This window comes from Taeniopygia guttata, chromosome 1A (assembly GCF_048771995.1).
Source record: "Taeniopygia guttata chromosome 1A, bTaeGut7.mat, whole genome shotgun sequence".
Lineage (NCBI taxonomy): Eukaryota > Metazoa > Chordata > Aves > Passeriformes > Estrildidae > Taeniopygia > Taeniopygia guttata.
The window spans coordinates 44,284,568-44,301,394 of NC_133025.1; the positions used below are offsets into that span (position 1 = coordinate 44,284,568).

At 35.6% G+C, this 16,827-nt stretch overlaps 1 protein-coding gene across 5 annotated transcripts in view; it reads right to left on the reverse strand.

The window, feature by feature from the left end:
* Positions 1 to 16,827, reverse strand: part of CDK17 (cyclin dependent kinase 17) — a 90,353-nt gene that overhangs the window by 46,842 nt on the left and 26,684 nt on the right. For 2 of the 5 annotated variants that reach the window (XM_012569106.5, XM_012569107.5), the window contains exons 2-3: positions 7,484 to 7,632; positions 2,874 to 2,912 (exon numbers count right to left, since the gene is read on the reverse strand). In XM_012569106.5, coding sequence (XP_012424560.1) covers positions 2,874 to 2,912; positions 7,484 to 7,601 — 157 coding nt within the window. In that variant the 5' untranslated portion in view covers positions 7,602 to 7,632. Of the gene's footprint in view, positions 1 to 2,873; positions 2,913 to 7,483; positions 7,633 to 16,827 lie in introns of those variants that run through there. The other 3 variants (XM_012569108.5, XM_012569109.5, XM_030261733.4) reach the window with 2 other exon arrangements.

The following is a 16,827-nucleotide window of genomic DNA, read 5'->3' on the forward strand; positions in this document are numbered from 1 at the left end:
ATTAGCATTTATGATTCATGATTTGGGTATAGAATGGGGATTGAATCCAGGCATGTTCCATACTCAAAGTAAGGATAAATCTTTGTGCCTGCCACAGTTCACTGCTTCTACCAAAAATGTGGCTCAAGGTTCTTCCCCTTGCCCCCCAACAAAAATGTAATGTAATTCTGATTTAGGTTTTTGAACTAGATCACTATGGGGTATACAGAGCACAGCTGCTGGTAGAAGGATGAAGGCAGACCCTCACTTGACAGTTTTAGCTGCAACTTGACTTTGGACTGGTTCAAGGATAAAAAAATCTCACTAGGTGCCTCGAGAATCCACTACTGGATTTTATAGGACAGGACTCAATACAGTTTCTTTTCCATCACCTTGACCTCACCCTTGCTCCAAAAAACTTCCAAGGCTTTGTTTTTAGTAATTCCCAATTTGATAGGGAATGGAAAAGTGTCAAAAATCTACATTTGTGAAATTAAATGCTCATTCTCTGAACAGCTTTGCATTCATGAAGCTTGCAATGCATCATCACAACCTTTTAAAACTATTTATGTAGGCTTCTCGCCTACTGTCACGTAACTTACTCATATTTCAGGATCATCTACTACACATTCATTTACCTGATCTGAGTGTTAGGCTCTGCTAATGATTATTCAGTTTTTACATAATAAAACCTGATTCTTTCTGGACTTGAAATATAAAGTATTTTTAACAAACTGCTGAAGAAGCTGTTGTCAAGAAGCCCTTTTTTTCTTCAGAATAGCTAGAATGTAAGCAGGTGAATTTCTGATATTATAGAATTGGTATGCTGCACTGTATATTTAATTACACTGCTGTAAGGCAGTCAGACCCACTCAGTAAAATTAGTTGATTGCAGGTGACAGCTTCCACAGAAGATAGATTTAAATAACCCAAAGCAGCAATTTATATATGTACTCTCCAGGAGCTGGATGAGGAACACTACAAAATACTGTATATTTATAGATTATTTTATGGGGTTGTTTCCTTGGATTTTGTTATGTTATACCCAGGAAAACATTAAGTCACCCTGAAAACAGAGCAACCGCTCAATACCATTTAAACCAGTATTCTTCATTAAACAATAAGATGTAATCCTCAAACTATTGAATATTACAATTTTAAGAACTTGGCAAAACTTCAAGGGATTACACCCATTGCTCAAATTAATCCATTTGAATACAGCAGTCATTCCAGAGCAAGTGTTCTTCACCTGCACAACACAAGGCAAAAAATACTGGTAAAATATTTGAAAAAATATGCTGATATAACCCTGAAGAAACACAATTGTCAACTCCCTCTGAAAAATGAAGTACCTCAATTATTAAAATGGCACTGTAAAGTCCTATGACTATTTTTTTAAAATTTAGGACAGAAAGGACAGAAATGTTTCTGTCTGTTTGAACTACAAAAACAAACTACAAATACACAAGGCAAAGAATGAGATCAAGACATCTAAAAGACACTATAAAAAGCATTTCAAAGTTACTTCATGCAGAGTGAGGTTTTGCCTTCAGTCTGGGTAACAATAAAGATCACAATCAAGTGAAATATATTCAAAACCAAAACCCTGCCTTTAAGATTATTTATTTCATACTGCTCAGAAGATAATTCTCAGAAAATATTTTTGGTCATTAGAACCTGTACTGGAACGTAAGCATAGCAAGTTCTGCACCTCAAATCATATTAAGCATAACACACCATCAGTTTAAGACTGTAACTGCAAAAGGCATCACACTACACCAAATCCTTCAGAAAAATAATTTAATTCAATGAGAGTCAATACCACAGCCAAGATACAAGTATCCCTGGCCTCTATCCTTGCATTCACATAAAAAACTCCCAATGCAAACATCTGTGAGACCAAGCTGCCAACCTAACCAGGGAACAGAACATCTAACTCCTTTTTGCCCTACTTTCAGAAACAGTGTTGGCAAGTTATGTGTATTCTGCTTTTCTGTACTTAACGACTCCACCTGAATACCATTTGAAAAACATCGCTGCATATTCATCAGTGAGCCTACACTAACAGAAATCTGGTGTATTTAGAGAGTCCACTTCTGCATCTAAACATTATGTTCCCTGCCAAACTTGCATTCTGCTTCTAAGGAAACACTTACGAGTGGACAAAGCCCCCACACAGCCCTCCAAGACTATGGGTCTCCGCAGCATGCTTTCAGGCACTGAATTTTCATGCTCATTTCACTTTATAAGCACTTCCACATATGAACAGAGCCTCTAGGTATTGTGGGAAGAAGCAAATTAAAACAGAAGGGAAGAAAGAACACTATGTTGTGCAGCATACGTGGGATGGAGAAACCATACTCAACAGTATTAACAAAAAAGGATGCAGACCACAGCACAGAAGGGTACATACAGACTACAATAAAAGCATTGCCAGTACAGTGTAAGGGACAGTACAAGGATCAGTGTTTAGCTGTGACAGCTACCAATTACTCACAGTAATCTGTAGCTCTAGAATGAGCTCTTGCAATTCTGGGGATTTCTTCTCCCTCTACCCACCCACATCTTCATACTGATACTTTCCTCCAACATCAACAGAGAAATTTTACCAATTTATTACCAGTAAGCATTTCTGTGCTCATATTTTCAATTCAAGAACACTGTCTTGAAAATATGTTGCAACACACTGCTTTCCTTCCACACTCAAGGAATTACACATAGCAGATGGAATGGTAATTTCTCAGCTCTGTTGAAGATGACATGAAATGATTAAAACTACAAAGGCATTTGGATGTTCTGAGACAGTATTGCAATGTGTTAATTTCTATAAACATTCATCCCTCTTATCAGAGTATTAACTAGTCATTAATGCCTTAAACCTAAAAAACACTTACGCACTTTACCGTAGCTGATCCTTCCATTATTACTCACACCTGTAAAATTACAAAAAAATTATGCAAGTGTTCATGAGACTGGATCCTATGATCACATCACTGCGCTAAAAGAGACCAAATGGAGATAAGTATTATTTTACAAATTCATGTAGCCATTTCTATCAGAACGTCACCTTTTTTTTGTTTATTACATACATGTGTATTTATCTGTACCAAAAAACCCAACAAAATAGAACGCTTTCCAATTTACTTATAAATTAATGCAAGAGCTGTGGCTGTATTTTGGAATGCGTCTTGCAATTATTCTTAAAAGCATGCTTGGAGTTTGTGATAGTGCATTTCATAATATTAGACAATACAGCCACATTTTTTGCTTTCACTACAGATCATATGTGCTTGAAGTATTTGCATAAATTTTACACTTAATTAGGCATTAAATATGCATGATTTGGATGTTACTTCTAGCCAAATTTCATTAGTATGCCAATGCCAAAGAAAAATTTCATGGGCAAATTTAGTTGTCAACAAATTACCATTTAATATTGTTAATATTAATCTAAATACATATATTAAGGTAAAATATAGAATTTAAAAAGCAAGTATTGTTAGTATGAAAAATTAAAAATAAAATAACAAATCCACCCAATTGGTTTTATATGTTGAAACATCAGAGACCAAGAAAAGCTAGATGAAAGACTAGCCTGAAGTATACTTCATACAGTCCACAGTTCATAAGGCTTCATATATATTAATAGGTATTTTACCGGTCCCTCTTTTTTTATGGTTTATGACCTGATTTGGCAGTGCTTCCTCACCCAGAAGCCAATTATGATGAACACAATCTGTATGAAAAATTAAATTATATGTACATTTCTCATCACTAAATAATTTGATGGTGCTCCGAAAAACCCAAACCCAATGGTTATTCTATATTCAGTGCAACAGCTCTATGCTACTGCACTGAACAATATGGGTTGATCCCTGCTAATCCCATTTTGCTGCTTATGGATGAGTGATGCATACTGAGATTGTACTGACATCACACGATGAAGGAGGCTGTGTATTAAATGAGACTGCATACAAAAAGAGAGCTGATTCAGTAGTACCAATGCACTGCAAAGAAATCAAAAAGTTACGCATCTATTTTTATGGCCGTGAACTACAAATGGGACAATTTGTTCTACATTAGGAGTACTGTTCTTTGAATCTTGAAACAACCCACTCAAAGCTGGAGCTAATGACAAGGTGGGCCTCTGGATGGGAGCTGCAGTTAACTTGAAATCACAGGCAATTGTTTTGGAAGAAAAAACATTTGGCAGGGGACTGAACAACACAGATTATTGCAAAAAAGGTGAACATAAGGAAAGGTCCCTAATACTATGCACAAGTGATCTACATCTGGAATGGCAGTGCTGAACTGCAACTTATAATAAAGATTTTTACAGAATATATCAATATATATTTATATTAATATTTGTATAAATATTTATATATGTAAGTATTTAATAGGATATAAATCAGATGGAGATAAGTCTGGATTCTAGGTCAGCACAGATGTGGTTTTCTATGGACACAGTCTCTACAATCTCTATAACCCAGTAACACAGCTGTTTCCCAGGAAAAAACTAGCATGTATAAAATTATAACCCTCAGTGAACACAGACATCAGCATGGAATGACAGGAGACAAGATGAGCAATTTGCTGGAAAGAAAAAGTTAAAACAAAAGAATTGGACAGTAACAATGGAATTAAATTCTGCTGTAAAGACTTTCGGCGTTCAGGATCTAGTCTTGCCTTCTGACATGAAATGCACAGTTTCAATACCCTTCAACTCTTATTTCTCAAGTTCATGATGTAATGCTTGAAAATAAAGCACGTATAAAGAATCAGTTTATGAAGATTATTTGTATCCCTGACTCTGATTCTCTGTAGATTAATATATTGGCATGCCTTTAATTTATTAGAGAGTGCTTTTTAAGTTTCTTTAGGAACAGATTCAAAGCCTTTTAACTGGGCACATTTGTTTCTCTGTTCCACAGGGTAAAGGAGCTTTATTTTTAAAAGCAGAACTAAGGAGATGGTTACTCCTGCCTCCCAAGATCAGCATCATCACAGTAAAGGATGCACTTCCAAGATCTTAATTCAGCTATCACTTACAAATTATTCTTCAAGAGACTACATGCTCTCACGTGTCTCAGTTGGATATTTACAGTTAGTGCAGGCTTTTTAGCACTGTGATTTTGTAAGATGCCAAGGAAAATCTTTCTCATTAAAGCACTTCTTTGTAAGCAAATTTTTTTTAAATGCCCATTGCAGGATTTTTTCCAGGCAATGTTCTTTATTAAACTGGTCTTTCACCAAAAGAGAAATATAATTTCTTGGCTGATTTTTCAACAATTATTGTTAACCAAAGCCCAATCCCTGTGGTCTGTCTGAAAAACACTCTTTCCAAAATATCTTTATCTGTGGGAAAACTAGAGTGTCCTTTAGAAAAGCAAGACTAGCTAGTGCAGCAAGCATTTTCCAACCCTACTTTCTAAGAAAAGTAGGGTCAGAAAGGAAAAACAAAGAAAAACAAAAATCTACAATGTAGTATCCTGTTCACATCTGCAAGATCAAAGATAGCACAAGTACTAATAACTGCATTCTGGAAGAATCTGAAAAAAGGCAGCAAGTGTCAGTAAAACTTTTTTTAATGACAAGAAATGATGAGTTAAAGATTAGGCACAGCAAAGTACAGTTTGTATTTTTTGTCTTCATTCAAGAGGTTCTGCAACACCTTGAGTGCATCCAAGAAGACTGTACTAAGGCATCAACAATGCTCTGCATGTATAAGCACAGCGTATATCATTATCACAATTTTAATATGCAAGATTGCCTTTGGCCAATGAATTGCCATGGAAAGTAAAATAAAAAGAGCACTAAAAACTAGGTAAGTACTTTGCAATCAGGAACATTTTCCTGAATTGTACTTTTTACTTATTTTAACACTTTAAATATCTACTGACAAAATAAGCTTGTCACAGTTTGGTGACAAACATGCAGACATCCAAGTATTACTGTTTGGGATTATTCTCAGATAAATATTACAAGCCAGAAATGGTTTTTTAGATGTTTAAGATGTCATAAGCTTATGCTTATCTAAACAAGTTATTGTAGTCTCTGTCCCTTGAGCTGACACCCAGCACATGGTCCAGTTTAAGGTAAAATCTTTTTATTCCTTCTGGATTCAGTTTCAATGAATCAATTCAGCAACCCAGTTCAGTACACTCATTGATGCTGGTAATGATTTTTTCATGCTCATTTCTCAGCGTGAAAGTAACATTCTTTGCACTTATTTACATAATGAAATCAATCTTGCAGAAGTATATACAGGTCTGAAAAAATATGCATCAGTAACAAAGGCGATTACAAGTGAAATCATGTGGGACAACTCAAATCATGTGGGATAAACTCAGTGTCTCAAAAAAGACTTAATAGGTATCAGTGCAAAAATACTGCAATTGTTGCTATAGAGTAGACCTGTTATAGCAACATATAAAAAGCTGTAATAAAACTAGTCTCTCAAAATACTGGGCATGGCCCATATTAAAAACAGGACAATAGCAATGAATATACCAGGGATTAAAGATAGAAATTAAAAACATTATTTGTTTGTTTTGCCAAAAGTAAATTCTGCTTCCAAAATCTTGGTATGCAATATATCTTGAATAGAGTTTTAAAAATCTTCAGGGCAAATTTCATTGTCTCTACCTCTGCTCAAACTTCCTGGCCCTGTCAGTTTTCAATGGGAAAATTCAGAATCCTTTATTGCTGTGAAGTGGGGCAAAAATAAAAATCAGATCTCTTAATAAACGAAAAAACTCTTAATATCAGCAAAGCAAAAAATAACACTAATCAGCATTGAAAATGAAATATGACTTAAATGCTGCAGCCTGGGAAACAGAACAAGCAACAAAACCTCTTCCAGTCATTATAACTGCAGATTGCATCCAAAAGCGGCATCATCACTAATGTGGACTTTACAGCAGCCGACACATTTATGGGATCAGCCAAAGACTTATGTAAAAATACAGAGACAAGCTGGTTATCCTGAATGTTTCTAGTCACCTTCATATTGGTGAAGTACTTCTGAGAGACATGAAGAGATGACAGAATTTAGACTACCGCACTGCATCACCAGTGTAAGGTAAACAGTTTTATATGGAATGCTTAAGCAATTAATCAATCATATTACTAAATAATGATTTCGATAACAGACTGAATTTGAAGCCATATGAAGCTGATGCAAGACCCACTACATCCATACAATGGATTGAAATATACTGCAAGAGCATCTATAAGCCTTGCTGCACACGATATAAAAAGATATATTTAGGTAGCTTTTGATAAACAGCTGTTTAACAGTTCAATACCAAAGCAAACCAAACCAGTATGTAGTAACATATCAAGCTGTTGAAAGAACTAGGGTAGAGGAATATAAGAAAAGAAAAAAGGTTAGAGAGAAAATCCCTGCAACTGTGAAAATTGAAATAAACCCCAGCAATGCTCACTTGAATAGGGCCTGACAAAATTCTTACATTTTCTAAAAAGTAAAAGATATGCTTACCGTTATCTTTGCTGCTGTTTTCTTCAATTGTCATTTGTTCTGCTAGCTCAGACAGTGATTCATCGATGGTCTGGCTTCCTCGCAAGGTTAAGGAAAGTCTTCTCTTAAATTTTTTCATTCTACCAATATTGAGTCTGGCTTAAGGAAGCCTGAAAACAAAAATAAATAACAGAAAGTGAGAAAAAATTAGCTAATCAGAAAATGAAGTTTAACTGACTGACATAAAAATGCAGGAAGGCTTACAGAAAACTTGGGCAATATGCAAGTTATACTTAAAACAATATCCTTAAAGCAAGATTACTCTACTGGACTGAAGAAGAATGTTTTGAGAGGTTGATGCCCATACACTTTTGCAATTTGTATTTCTATTTGGGAAAAAAAAAGTACGTTTGAGTTTGTTTGGGGTTTTTTTAGAAAAACAGCTAACTTCATCACCAATGTTACAGTCCAAAACTAAGGAAACAGTCATCTGAAAACTAGCTGAGTGTGTGCTCTGTGGCCTCCTTCACTTATCCCACTAAGCAGAAGGAGACTGTAACCTTTTCTCTTTTTCAGCCCAATTTTTTATAATGAAAACTTAGCAAACTCCTCTATATTTTACCCTTTTCACAAATGGAAGAAGGGGACAACACTGAAAGTCTTAAACACAAAAGCAGTTCTCCAACACCATCCCTCCTAGGGAAACAGGACAGCCAGGATCTGGTAACAGTGGCTAGAATGGAGGTATCTCTTAGGAGTCAAGCAGTAGGATGGAACTGAAAACAAAGTAGAAGGCACTTTGTCCCTAGAAAGTTGTAAACAAATAAACCATAACAACAAAGGTCCAGGTCAATAAACATGCTGCCACAAGTCCGAGCTGGCAAGTGAACTTTGTGGTGTGCCATATGTGAGCCCTTGCATAACAAGAGGCACAGCTCTCTTTCCTTACTCCATATGGACAGTTCACCCTTGATGTTATTTCTCAGTAACTTGTTTATCTGCTCATAGACTCCAAGAATCACATAAGCAGTGTTCAACACAAGTACAACATAGCGAAGGCTGAAACCCTCATATATTTTTCCCCCCCATGAGCTTCTTTGCCTTTCAAAATTCTTAATCACACAAAACATCAAATTTTCCTCAATGTTCTCATTTAAACAGAGAAATGCAACAAGTAGTATGCCAAAGATCCACATTTAATAACAAACTGTGAATACAATTACTTTTATAATGACAGCATCCCTTTATACACATTTCAATGAACTTAAGCTTTTTTAAGCTGCTTCATAATAAAAATGAGAACAAATTGGTAGAACAAATCTGAAAGTGGCTGTTGGTGGTAGCAGAGTGCATATATAAGCTAAACTTTCAAAAGATTAGATTGTTTAGGACAGCAAGTAACACATTAGGGATGGATAAAAGAAGACCTTTGGGATATGAGCTCCAAAGTTTGAGATAAACAGTAAAATCACTGGCAAAGGAACAGCTGCATCCAAGGGGAAAGAGGTCGAGTACAAAACAGGGTAATTTAGACAATCACAGCTACTATAAAGTGGAATCAGTCTGGCATTAGGTAGAGATACACAAGAAGTAAAATATACGGCTGTAGATACAGTTAAGCCAGCAGTTTCTAAACTTTAATGCATTGCTGTATGTGCAATAAAGCCACACCTTAGTATGAATAATTTTACTCTCTCTAAATCAAAAGCAGGATATTTTTATTGTTAGGAAACTGCATTCAGATAAAAATCCAAAGGGAACATTAACTTTTCCTGTTCAGGACCAGGTTACAAAGATCTTACTTGAAACTGTTTTATTTCTGCATTCAAACATTTTCAAAAGAAACTGCCCATGTTTTTGCAAAAAGGCCAATTTTGTAAAAAAAATTGGAAGGACACATCATTTATGTGTAGTTTTACTCAATTCTCCCATGATGTTTTTTGAATCCTGCATCTTCCTACATGTATTATTCTCATAAAAGGATACATGCAATTTTTAACTATGTAATGCCCTAAAGCTCCCTGCCAGCACAACAATTTCTTTCCAGTTTTCCACTTGCGTAGCAACTGAAAAAACAGGTGCCTTTAAAGGGAAACAGGCTGTTCTTGGCTTTTGATCCTGCAAGTATGTAAGCCTACACATTTTTTTTAATCTAAATGAAGGTCTACTGCTGAAGTATATTACATATAAATTAACAGATATATGGATTACAAAGTCCAGGAAACATTCTAAATTTCAGGCTAATAAAAAAGTCCCAAAGTATTTTGTTAACTATAATTACAACATTTCTCCTGTTATGGCAGGGTTTCATGGAATAATGAAGTACCATTTTAACATTCGGAATTAATTAATGGCTTGATTTTCAAATAATTTAACAGCAAAAAGGAATGAGGAGTGGGAATCCACATGTGACAGAATATTCTACTGAAATATATGTCAGCTTTCTAAAGGAAAAGATGCTCATCGATATGAAACCAAATTTTTCTCCCTTAAGGTACCAGTATTCTTGCTAGTTCAGAGTTGTAAAGAAGGAAGAAAAGGGAAGAATTGACTACTATCTAGTGCTTAGAAATGTCCTCTTTTCTACTTCTTTATTCTCATGGCCAAAGTTGCAGAAACTACTCAATTTTGGAAGTTTAAGATAAGACATCAGTGAACAGAGCTTTGGAAATATGATCTATACAATTTAAAACTAACACTGTTTCTCCAATATGACAGCACTTGCACAGATGTGTCCAAACTGTCTGATACTCATTTTCACCAGTTAATAGCAGATGCATCCTTCTTATCTGCCTTTAAAAGTAAATCTAGTTTAAATCCAAAATGGAGTTACTTGATTAGAATAATTGCTTTAGTAGAAGCAATTGCTTAGTAAAAGCAATGTTTCCCCAAATTCTTAATGTCTGTGAAAAGAATACAGTTATTTCTATATTTAGTTTTAGAACAGAGCCCACAGGCTTGACTATTCTATTCTGTAAATTTCTCTAGTCTGAGTAAGTCATACCCAAATGAAGTTATTTCAGATGTCACAGTAGATAGATGCATACACTTGAATGCAACTAATGCAAATTCTAGTCTTCTGCAGACAGAACGAGGACAAGCAATCTGATATGACACTATCTGATACAATCTACAAAAGCTGGCAGAGACATATTTATTCAATCCTTATACGAAATAAAGGAAGCAATACTGTATTAAAGGTACTGATGCTTCTTACAATCTGCAGTCTAACCCTGAAAACTATTCTTTTTGTCTTTAAAAGTGATGTAAGTTAATCTTTGAAAAGAATGCTAAAAATTACCTTTTCTATTTTCCAACATTCACTTTCAGTAACTTGGTTCTTAAACCCCTATCTTGAACCCAACATCTTTTAAAAGTGATCTTGATAATACAGTTCTGAAAACAACTCAATTTTTTAAAATGATCCAGCTAAGATTAGATTCAAACAGGTATGTTTAGGTTCACTTTTCTCTGATTCATACCAATCCTTCCCATGATGCCTGAAGGACAGCACTTCCCATTTAGCACATACATATGTTCACAAGGCTGTACTGCAGACAGACATGAAAGCACTTTGATTCCAAAGCAGTAACTCAGCTAGATTCTGCACTCATACAGTTACCAAAATTCAGAGGTCTTACACTGCCAATGGCTAACATTTCAAAAGCCCTTCCACTTCCTTCAATTTCCCAGACTCATAGTTTCTTGGAAGTTAAAAAAGTAAGGCATTAAGATCTTCATACACAATTACTATGTGTGCTTAATCCTTGTAAATGTAAACAAATTCAGTTGAGAATTTCAAAACCAATAAAGCAATTTAACACCTTAAATTTTAGTCAGTTTATTTCACAAGGGTGGCAAATACCAAAAGCTCACTAAGATTTTGCTGATTCAAAGCCCTCTGAAATCAAAGAGAACCTGTCCTTCAACTTCATTTAGCTTTGGATCAGTCTAAGCGCTGACTCTTCTGTTTCCCTAAGTTATACTGCATCAAGGTCCATCTACACAGAGATTAAGCATTTAAAAATTACTTTTCCACTTAGCTAGACAGTGAAGTTGCAGCCAGACTGTTTTTACAGGCTGCTTTACAGGGCAGAGGGTATTTTCAAAACCTCTAAAGGCAGTTCTTGTTCTGGAAAACTCACCTGTAAGAAGAGGGAGGAAATGAGAGGATCAGAAACCCCAACACTATGAGCAACAGCATGGATGCATCACAGCTCTTAAAGATGGGTTAGCAAACTATAGCCCAGGCACAAGACATCAAATAAAACACTATGTATGAACTCCTTGTGTCAGAAAGGCAGGCCTGAAAATCTCAAGAGTGCTGCAGACAGTATTAATTACAAACAGAAATAAGAAACACCTGTCAAGGATATTGCCATTTTATTCTAAAAGAAACCAGCTTTCCACTATATTAAACTGTTCGCAATCTACTTGAACTTAAAAAATAAACATAACCATTGATATTAGTATGCTGTACATAAAATATAGAGCAAACTATTAATTACACTAATGAGAAATATGGATAATTTATCCAAGATAATGAACAACCAGTTTGAGCACTCATAAAATTCACATATAGTACAGATGTACCTCCTTACAATCACAATTCTACTTACAAGAATGGATTACAAACATGGAGTTTTAGTCCTTGCATCTATTTTTTGTATTTGCCTCAACTCACATTTGTTCACATCAGTGAAAAAAACTTTCTATTGCATTTTTCCACACTTGGCCTTTGGAAGCAACACAAGACTGGTCAACTACACTCTCTCATCAGGAACACAGCTGCTAAAAAATTACTTGCTTTATGCTGCATTGGGTCAAAGAACTGACATGGTACAGATATAAGTGACACCTAACAAACAAGGCCTTTATTACTGATGAAAGAAAACTGTGAAGTTAAATACCTCAGCTTAGTTTCACCTCCCCAGTGCAAAAAGGACAAAAGGACCCTCACAACTTTTTCCTTTATGAACAATATTCAATATGGAACTAAACTTTCCCAGTGAAGCCTTTTTTTATGTACTTACAAAATCACAGCCAAACAATTACTCAAAATTGGAGGTACAAAGGTATTTACAAAGGTTAACTTCTTATCTGAGGATAGTCTTACTAGTTAATATAGGCAAATAGGCTCCTCCCTAAGTGAATGAGAGCATCTATATTCAGCTCCTGATCTAGATCATCAACTGGAAGAACCACTCCAAAGAGAGGAAATATATGGAAATTGCCCTGTCCTAATTTAATTTTGAATATGAATACTTTTCCTTATCTTCATGCCCCTCCCCCCAATTCCTTTGCCTTTAAATTATAATGAAGGACACAAATTAGTACAAGGGGTTTGTAGTTGTTTTTTTTTTTTTTTAATTAATCTTTTAAGTAAAAATATATATATTGAACATTACTACAGGCATATTTAACTATGCTACTGGTACTGACTTGAAAACACTGAAAACCACCAAATTTGTCCAAAAGATCAAATTTTGCAGTTCTTCTGTCATATCCTATGCTTATCTTCTTTTTCTGGACTCAAAAAGCTTTACTTTGGTAACCACAGCAAGTTTACATTCTTTAAAATGTAGACATGTATTTGCTCCCACCTAGATTCAAGCAATATCAAACAGCCAAATCAACAGAGATGTTCTATTTGATAGATCTCCCTGGATTAGATATGTTGTACTGATTAATAATTCCATGTTAATTATCAAAGGCTCTGTCCTCTCAACTGCCAAGTGAAAAAACACAGTATGAGTCTGGTTAAATTGGCTGACATTTAAGCCAAGAAAACAAATGAGCTGACTGGCAAAGCTTCTACACATGCTGTCAGACCCATAAACTGAAAGTCTCTTTTCTATTGAAGGGGAAGGAAAATACTGAAAGGCTACATGGATGTGACATAAATAGTACCAGACAGTCACAGAACTTCAGATCTCGAAAGATGTAATGAGCACTGGAAACCAAAGGCAATGTCTGTAATTTTTTAAGCTTTGATTAATAATCATAAAGCCTTAATAGAGCAGTCAGGAAAAAGTATTTTTTAAAAAGAGTTGTGCACGCAAAGCTTGCTGCTCCCTAATACTCAAATTATTTTAGCAATAGATTGACAAAATTGCACTATCACTTCTGATACAATCTTCCTCAGACTTGCAAAAAAGCAAGTCTTTGGAAGAACATTGAGGAGAAAATTCCTTCTAGGTTCAAGAAGACAATGTTGGTTCAAAGACAGAAAAGCATCTGCAATCTTTCGTGAGCCTGAGCAATTGTGTCAATAAAAGGCACAGTTTTCAAGGCTGCTTTGTTTTTTTTCCATCACAGCTCAGGCATCAAATCAAATAATCTCACGCCAAAGAACCTTCTCCCAAACTCCAGTAGCTCTCAGGCCAGAATCACCAGTCCTCTAAGCACCTGAACTCCCACACCAGAGCCTTCAACATTTGCTTCTTATTGTGCTGACAAAAAAGTTTTATTTACAGCCCAAGACCTAAGGGAATGAAAAGCTTTCAACTAATTTCAAGGTTCTTGAATCAAGCACTAAGAGACAAAGGCACCAGAGCAATATAGATTGAGATTAAAACTAAAGACACACCTGTTTAGGTGGAACAAAGAACAAGGCTACAAGTTTCTAAGCAAGACAAAAAAACAGTTTGGCCTTTTTCTCTTAGAACAGAAATTAACTGCACTGAGGAAGGTGTTGAAGAAACCTTATGATGGAAATTAACCACCAGGTGAGAACTCATCCCAGGAAAAAAACTTTGTAATTGTTAAGACTGCACACAAAATGAAGACTGTTATAAAAAATTAGTTTTCTAGCTCACAATTTTTCTTCCAAATGCCAGCTATTTTGTTTATTACTTGTTGAACCTCTATACACATTCTGTATAGTGTGAACACAAAAAAAAGCCGCATCAAGCAACCCAGAAAGTCTGACAGTAAAGCCAATCAGGCAAATGTAAAACCAAACCCTTCCATAATTACTGCATGTACAGCTCTGTACCTAAGAATAGTATAGAAGAGCCATGAACGAGTTAAAATTATATAATTTTGGATGCATTTCTCTTACACTTCTGTGTACATGCAGAAGACAAAAAAACCCCAACAAAATAGGAAAAACAAACTCTTTCACAGTAATTGACTGTTTGTTTTAGAATTTTTTTCTCTTAAGGAAGAATGATATCGCAACAGAGGAAAAGTTTTCATTTAGTTAATTAAGAGACCAATAAGCACCATGGTACAGAACACATTGTAGAGTATCCATTACATATATGCATATTTTCCTAACAGATAACAGGCCACACAGAAGATCTGATGCACTGAAGGCATTACACAGAGACACAAAACAAGACATTAAGGAAAAAACCCAGTATGATAAAACAGACACTTTTGAGACATTTGATGCCTAAGATTTATCAGTCTCTTTTGTACTCTGTTCTTCTAGAGATTTCTGATGATAATAATACTGCCTGATGATAATAATACTGCCAGTGGTATAACTACTTGTCCTGAAATAACAGAGAAATAGAAAAAACTTTGCCACAACTAAGAAAGCAACTATTGACAGAAACAGCAGCTTAAACCAGTTTCTTATAGTCAGGCTGATTAAGTTTAACAGCTCCATTGAGACATTTTAAAGGATCAGTAAACAGAACTTATTCTTGAAATAAATAATCTCTGAACTATGGTTCAAAAAATTGTTTGAATACATGAACATTTTTTACCCAAACTTATAAACTTCTCTGACTCTGTATTTTTTAAAAGCGTATGAATTATTGTCTTTTCTTTCCTTCTCCAATCCTGTCATTGGTACAACTTCAGAGATTCGTCAGTAACAGAAAATCTCTAAACAATAAGTCAATTACAGTATTTTCCCTGCTGTATTAATTTTTACATAGCAGTCAAGATTGTCCCAGCATGGCACCAATTTGTTCTGTTACAGCATTCAGACAAATGGCTGTCTGAAGTGTTCATGCTGCCATTTAATGGTCAACTGAATACGCACACATGGATCATTTCAGTATTCATTGCCAAGATACTAAACACGTAAGACACTATTCCTTAATGAAATTGATTACTTAGTTGACAACTTGGGAAGGAAAGAAGAGTTTTAACATATGTGTTGTCAAGCAGCTTTGCAAATAGCTGTGTTGGCAACAAGGTGGTGGCTGTATGCCCTACGAGGCAGAAAGGAAAGCATGAGGCTGCTTAAGCCAGTTTAGTACCTCCACAGAAGCAGAATACTGATCATTTGTGCACATCAAAGTGAAGGCAAGACTGTCCTTACAGAGAGCACTATGATAGAACTGTTGTGTACCAGAAAACTAATCAGAAAAACTGCAGTTTTGCCAAAAGCCTATTTAGCTTAGCTAAACAAAACCTGGGATCTGAAATATCTGGGAACAAAATAAAGGACAGCAGCAAATGCTGTGAAGGGAAGATGACAAGGGAATAGGATGACAAATGGATAGGAAATAAAGTAAAGCAGAAGTGTGTTCTTCCACTGCAACAAGTTCTGGCCACTATGATTCCCACCACAGTAACTACATGCAAACTCTTCTTCTGTCTTACTCCTGCACCAACATCCTGCTACCAAATTAAGTCTCAACAGGTGACAGCCTCACAACAGGTATTTTTCAGGGTTCAAGAAGCCAGGGAAAAGAAAATAAAGGTATGACTTAATTGAAACATACAAAAGAAGGCAACTGCCATACATCAAGCTGTCAGAATCGTCACTCTTGGTTCCAGAACAAGAATTCTACATGAAGACTAACAGATATTAAGATTAAATATCTCTGGGTATCATTTGATGTTCCTTTTCTTTGCCTGAGCAGATCATTCTTCCCTGCATGTCTTTTACACACAATCTTAAGATATTCCTCTTCCTCCAAGTAACTGAGGCAGTCCAGAAAAAGGTTCCCAGATTCTGAAACTAATCTGAACAATGAAATTACCACTACGTAATCTGGGTGACTCCGGTTAATCACTTAGAGAGGCCACTCCCCTTCCAGACTGAGCAAACAGAGTAGCACATCAAAGAACGCTTGCTCAAACTTCACATTACCTCCTTTTTGTATAAACAATTCTCTACCTGAAGGGATCCAAGCAAGTTTTTTGGACCTTGAACAGAGACCAGAGGAAGATTAAGAAACAACAACAAAAGGTTATATAGGACTGAGTCAGTGACAATGCTTCCATCTTGACTCAGCAGAGGAGACAAACAGCAACCACTAAAAAAGAAAACTGTGTATCTGCAAGTAAATGTCAGACCTGTAAGATAGCATTAGTATATAGGAAACCTTGGAAAACAACAAGTATTAATGTCAGTCAATAACATTAAACCAGAAAGGAATAATTAGGAAACACAACCT